Source organism: Pundamilia nyererei, unplaced genomic scaffold (assembly GCF_000239375.1).
Source record: "Pundamilia nyererei isolate P.nyererei 1_Seehausen unplaced genomic scaffold, PunNye1.0 scaffold00338, whole genome shotgun sequence".
NCBI classification, from domain to species: Eukaryota; Metazoa; Chordata; class Actinopteri; order Cichliformes; family Cichlidae; genus Pundamilia; species Pundamilia nyererei.
The window spans coordinates 427,437-434,219 of NW_005187739.1; the positions used below are offsets into that span (position 1 = coordinate 427,437).

The window sequence follows — 6,783 nt, forward strand, 5'->3', positions numbered from 1 at the left end:
CAACAGTTCTGACGCAGCAGGGGTCCAACTTGGCGCTGCAAAGGCGAAACCTTGTGGCTGTTAGCTTTGCTGATCTGGCCCAGTTGAGATCAAACTGGTTTCTACGTCGCTCGTGAGCTGACATGACTCTGACTCGCCTGCCTGGACTGATGGCTGCTCAGCCATGTTGAAGAGGACAACTATTGACATTAATATTAGTTTAAGTTCAAATTAGTGACAAACTGACAGCTGTTTATGTTCTTATTTCAAATAACCAGCTTTACTCAGCTATGACAAACACACAACCTACCTGCTGCCAGCGCCGTAAGACTCATATCTGTTTGAAACAGACACAAAAACATCAAACTAAAAGAAATTGTCACAAAATCACCACACGAATAGAGATGAACAATTTTATTGTGAACTAACAAAGTTTATGCAAATATTTGTACTTACAACAAATAATTACATGGTTGTAAATGAGACTGAAAAAGGCCCGTCTTTGGTTCACTCAGACATCTAAAACATTCCCCTTCCTCACCCATAATCTACAAACACATCATTAAACAGGACTAAATGATGAACTGAATGTAGGGCTTTCTATTGCACCTCAGCTGATTTTAACATGAATCTGGTTTCCATGTTTTGAATGTTTATTGTAGTGTAGGACCTTCTGCCTCGTCTTGCTGAGCAGTAGTTAGACCTGTTTGAGTGGAGGAAACGTTCTGTCTGGACCTGGACAGCCTGCTGCCTCTCTGTCTACCCTCTCCCTCCTCATACTGCTTCTGTCCTCTGACTTCTTCCTTCCCCTGCGACAGTCCTGCGCTCTGCTCACTGACTGAAACAGCACTCTGTCCATCCAGAGCCAAGGCGAGCCCTCGCACGTGGGTCTGCTCAGAGCTGAGGAGCTCTTCGGTCACCGAGGCTGTGCTCGTTGCTCCTTGGACCGACTCTGGAAGTGACTCTGCCTTCGTCTCCTCCTGTGCACCGCCTTCATCTCCTTCACCCTCAAAAAGTTCTGGAGTAAAAAACACAGTCTGGTCCTTTTCGTCTTCGTCTGAACTGCCTGCTGCAGGTGGTTCGTTTTCACAGCTGGGCGGGGCCGTTACTGGAGCGGGCTCTGGAGCCAGACTGGTTTGGTCTCCTCTGGCTGAACCATTAGTCTTCAGTGATGCAGAGGCGATCTGCTGGTTTTCTTTGTCGTCACAACAATTGGAGGTTTCCTGGCCAGGACTACTCGGTGCACTTCTTTTAAAAATGGGCTTCCTGAAGGTGTGGTTGGTGGGGCTGGAGGTGAAAATGGAGAACAGAGGCAGCGCTGCTCTTTTTTGAAGTGGGAGAGGCTCTTCTGAGGGACGGTGCTGCTTCTTCAACTGGTCTGCATCATGGAAAGAAAATGACATATTTTAACATTCACGAGGACACTTTTTCTCCTTAAAGCAGCTCGAAACTGACAGAACACACGTTTATACTGACAAGGTTTTGAGACTGTCAGCAGTCAGTTGATAAAGAAAGATATAGCAAACGTGAGCATACGCTCAATAGAGCCCGAACAAAGGTTAAGAGGATTTAATTAAAAGCAACAGTCCAACATCTGCTCATCAGCTCGCTCCAGCGCCACTCAGGCATGCAAAAGACCTTACAGTAATGAGGCAAGCCACTCAACTGATCCCATGGCCCCCGCCCCCAACGTCCACTCCCAACTATGACGGGTGGGGGGGGCTACTGCTCCTCCACCACTCTATCCACCACACTGAACTCAAACAGACTAACAGCTCAACCTCGTCATGACCCCAAAGACAATGGGCGTCGCCAAGGCGATGTGCAAACACGTCACCTCGGCGTATTTCCTCCGCGTGATGTCATGCCCCGGCACACCCTTGACAAAAACGATACGCACCTTTTGATCCCCGTCTTTCAAAAGCGTCTGTGCATAAAAGGTCACGATTCATGAAAAATTAAGTTGGACTTGCCTCACACCGTGCAAATCTAACATTACCTCCTTCCACACATCTGCTGAAGGAAAAAGACGTCTGAAAGCGGTAGAAATCTCTCTCATTTCTGACCTTTATTTACACATTTGAAACACAAGTGAGGACATTCAGCCAACCGGAATTCAAATCAGGGAGTCTGTGTGATACGCAACAACCTGACTACCAGGTCACCCAAGATCGTTGGACACAGATGTGAAAGACTGGAACTGTGAAACGAACCCACTCTGTCTCGGTGGAGCTCTATAGCCTGTACGGTAACGAAGCCCCTTCTCCGTGTTTTTTTCTACATATGCATGAGAGTCCACGGACATCACGGCTACTTCACTCATCTTTTTAAAGGCGTCGTAAGTGCCGGTAAAAGAGACGCATTAAAGCAACATGAATTTGATTGGCACGTGTTTCTTACTGCTGTACAGCCTATTGGTCACATTTAGTATGCTTTTACACAATGCAGCACACCACAGTCAGGTCTGATAACCTAAAGCTTTGCCACTGATTTAGCACATCCCTTTAAAAATCCACATAATAACTTTTGTGATTCTTTGGAGGTTTTTGACATTTTTAATGAAAAATAAGTCCTGAGCTGGAATACTTCTTCATGTCACTGGTGGCAAAGTATCGGGGCACAGACAAAAATAAATCAAGAAAAATCAGGACTGTTTCAAACATTTTCCCGAGTGCAGAAGAAGAAAGAAGAGGATGATATGCACAAGAAAAGGGTGGAAACACTATGGGTGCCTCCATTGCTACTTGGCCCTCAGTTACTTCGTCGTTACTGCTCATGTAAACCTCTCGGTACCATTCAAGGCAGCATTATTGGACAGGCCTTAACAGAGAGGACAGAGCCCAGCTTTGATGATCCGAGATCTATACCTGCTGTATTTTTTAGGTCCTTCAATAAGACTTTAAAGAGATATTGATCTTCCCGAAAATTCCTCTCTCAACAGATCCATCAATCTCACCTGCTTTTTCTTTCTGTTCAGCTTTCAACTGTGTATGGGAACAAACGAGGTCGGCTGAGGGGCTTGAGTGCTGCTGGGGTTCAGGTAGTCTGACACTTGAGATAGGTATCTGAGGTTCTGAAGCCTCAGGCAGACTATGTCCCTCTGCAGCGGCTGCTAGGTGGCTGCTGGGAGACGAGACAGTAGAGCTGATGGCCTGCCTGTCAGCAGGAGCCCCATCCATCTTCTTCTGCACCTGAGAGAATGCAACCAAAGACTGCATTGCGTCGCTGAAGGTGCTGTGATGCTGGACAAGCTGGCGGACCCATTTAGACAGACCTGAGATTACAGACACACAACAGAGACAAGTGCTAGCAAACATCTTGCAGTGGATAACCAGTGCCATCTAGTGGTAAAAGTGGGCGGCTGAATAGTGCAGAGTACCTGTGATGTACTTATTAGGATTATTCCTGTACCGATCATCCACCAGAATTAGAGCTCCCCAGTCATTCCTGTGGCGAATGCACCTGTAAAATCAAGTTTGGAGTTTTCGTTTAAAAGTGCAAAAGGCTCAGTTTTAAATCTGAAGCAGCTGCAGAGGTTTACCTCCCCAGGGCCTGGTTCAGGGCTCTGTAGGCCTGAATCTCATACCAGCGACTGCCTGGGAGAAGACCTCTGGACTTAGAGTGCAGGTCATTGTACTTCATCTTCAGTTCCACCTGGAACACAAACAGAACAACTTAAATGTCTGTAAGTCACTTGTGTTGATGGAGAATATTTACAAACAAAAACATTTCATCGAGGCTAAAATGAAAAACAAGAAGCAGTGAAAGCAAAACATCAGGGCAACACGACAGTCACATGCCTTTAGGCAGTGAGTGTCGGGTTCAATTCCCGGCCAGCCCAGGGCTCAACAGCAGAGTTCACCAAAATCAGACTGAGGTAAGAGTCGGGGAGGTAAGTCAGTAAAGCAGAGCTCGAGTTAATGAATCAAAATGACTCCATACGGGTCCGTCGAGGGCTTGTTAACCCCTTAGCAGTCGGACGTACCGCCCACGGGACATTGGATGGTTTAGGGGACTAATTGGACTGCTAAGGGGTTAATGAAGCTCAGTGGTGCTGCAGCTAACTTCTGTGGGCTTTATAAGGAAAGGGTGTGTTCGTATTAATCGCAGTTGTGTTGTTTTGTTAATTTTTGTTTGTTTGTTTTCTTTTCCTTTACTTATGTTCTAACATGAGAAGCTTTTTTCTATTCAATGTAACCAGTTTTCGTGTTTCCCTTTTTTCTTTTCTTTTTGTAAACTGTATTCATAATAACTCAGTAAAAATATTTGGAGTAAAAACTCAGAGGGCTCCTCAAACTAAACTGAAAACGAGTGAAGACGGCTCGTCTTTCAGTCGCCGGTGGTGCGGCAGGTGTCTCTGTTGAGTGTCCCGGGACGCTCAACAGAGAAAGACTGAGATGCAACCAGCAAAGTATGGAGTTGGAGGTCTACGATCCATGATGGCAGCAATTTGCATCAAATTTTGGTTATTGTTGCTCTTTGTTTTGATTTTTTTGCCCCATATTCATTTTACTGATTCAGTTTTTAAAACACCCAAAAATATAAAGAATGGTAACAAATAAAAACAACAAGCTACAAACGGCTGGTTTCTTCAGACCCAGAGTACAAAGTCAGGGAGTTTACGATGTGTGTGGAGGAGCTGTAAACTGAAAATGTCTAGATTTTTGTTTTCTTCTTTACAAAACTAACTAAATATCTGGGTTATAAATCACAGCTTGGTCACGAAAGGGTTTCTGATTAGACTACAGCCAAACATAATACCCTGCCATACATATAACTGTATGGCAACACCTTTGGTAACAAGGATTCATGCACAGTTAATAACTAAGAACAAATTGAATTAAAACAGACTATGAAGGAGAACATCAACTGGGTAAACATCCCCCCGAAATAGGAGTAAGCTTGAAGCCTGAAGTGGTGAGGTATTGCCCGTCTGCACAGACAGATGTATTCTGAAAGGGTAACAGAGGGGCTAACGAGAGGCCATGACAGAGTAGAGCGGAGGTAGGAGGGGGCAGACAAGGTGGTCGAGGCGACATGAAGCATCCCTGCGCAGAAATGCCAGGAAAGCATCCATCCATTTGCATCTGTCGCTGCTGATTTTAGCGCTAACCTTTCAGAATTGACAAGTGAAAAGTTCAGCTGGCGTCTGACGGGATGCCGTGCAGGGCAGGCTGCTGAACGGGGCTCTAACTGCTTTTGACAGGTACCGTGTGTTTGCCCAGAGCCACCAAACACGGGGCCATGACAGGTACGGGCTGTTCCCTCACGCCAATCACGCAATGCCACTGTGGCCTTCCCGGGCTTGTGTGCGTAAACAAACAAGCAGAGTCACAGGAAATCCTAAATGTCACCCTAAACTTGGTTTGTGACTAATCACACCTCACCCAACAAGCATGCAAACATGCGTGCAACACCTGCTGCTACCTTGGAACACAATAAAAAGGTTTTTATAGGTTGAAGACTGCAAGCCGACGCTTATCAAGAGATTTAAAACAATAACAGAGGTTTTCAGTAGGAGGGACGTCCGTGTGGCCGTATCGCAGGAAGTCTCGAAAACGCTGCCGGGTTCACGGTGTGAGGTTTGCCAACATGTGAGACACCAAAGCAGTTAAAGAATCTACTTCTAGAGCCCGAGAAAGGCCGGTAGCCTCGAGCCGGTGGTGTCATCTGAATCCAATCACAGTCCGTTTCAGTGTTCCAGCCATCACATCCCTGGTCTGTCCCATGTCATCGTCCAATCTGACATGACAGGTTGCATATGTGAAAAAGCCAATCCTGGCTGCTAGCAAATCTAACAAATGTGCAAGAAACCACAAGCTAGAAGGGATTAGTTAAAATGTCAAGAGATCGCTCGCTTGCTTTCGCCTTGTCCTCTACAGCAACCTGTTCATCCCTAAAAACATATATTTGACCACTAGGCATGATTCGCATCTGTTTGAGCTACATTTTACGCAGGGCGTGTGCATGCACGTCAGTGTCAGCGTGCACGCCCCTGGCAGTCCGGGACATCTTGTGCCTGTCACTGAGATTGCTGAGCGCCTCATCTGCCACATGTGGCCGAGCTGACAGCTGAGCGGCTCGTCTCCGACAGCCTCCGTGTGTGTGTGTGTGTGCTCACACTCAGGACATCAGACTAGGACATCAGGCTATCGCACTCCAATCTGCTCATGGATCAGCTCACACTAGAGCTTCATACAGACCTACTTATTCTTTAATTGTTCCTCTCAAAGGAAATATCCATGACTAGTATATGGGCTCAAATTGTGGTCATAAATATTTTGTACTTGTAACTCAAATGTGTAGTTGTGAGCTGGATTTTGTAACCTTGTAACCAAAAATATCAGAAAATGTTGTTTGTGCATCCACAGATGAGACTTTGTTACAAACTGTTTTTGTTAAGGTCTGCTCACAGATACGTTTATGCTGAGTTTCAGCTTACCAGTACGAATTTTTCTTGCTTTCAGCTGATTGGTCAATCACAAATATAACAATCCAATCAGAGAACAGATGGGTTTGGCTGTCGGTGGGGTGCTTTACTGAGCTTCAGGTCCTCCAGCTTCAAACTGTATTTCCAGGTAATGCAGTTTGAAGCTGGAGCACCTCTATAGGAATATCCCATAGGGGTCATACAAGCTAGGTCCCTTAACCTTCGGTTGCTGTTGAAAGGATAAAGTTGAAATACCAATATTACTTTGACACACAGTCAGGGCTGACCCGGGACCACTGCTGCGAGTCACACTGTGCAGCATAAAGGCCCTCCCGCTGTGCTCTGTCGTGTACTAGATGCACCTGATCCTTGTC

At 46.0% G+C, this 6,783-nt stretch overlaps 1 protein-coding gene across 1 annotated transcript in view; it reads right to left on the bottom strand.

The window, feature by feature from the left end:
* Positions 1-385: 385 nt before the first annotated feature.
* brip1 (BRCA1 interacting helicase 1) overlaps positions 386-6,783 on the bottom strand; it is a 39,548-nt gene continuing 33,150 nt past the window's right edge. The window contains exons 17-20 of the mRNA XM_005752013.1: positions 3,521-3,633; positions 3,359-3,441; positions 2,936-3,253; positions 386-1,357 (exon numbers count right to left, since the gene is read on the bottom strand). Of these exons, the coding sequence (XP_005752070.1) occupies positions 633-1,357; positions 2,936-3,253; positions 3,359-3,441; positions 3,521-3,633 (1,239 nt within the window). The 3' untranslated portion in view covers positions 386-632. The remainder of the gene's footprint in view (positions 1,358-2,935; positions 3,254-3,358; positions 3,442-3,520; positions 3,634-6,783) is intronic.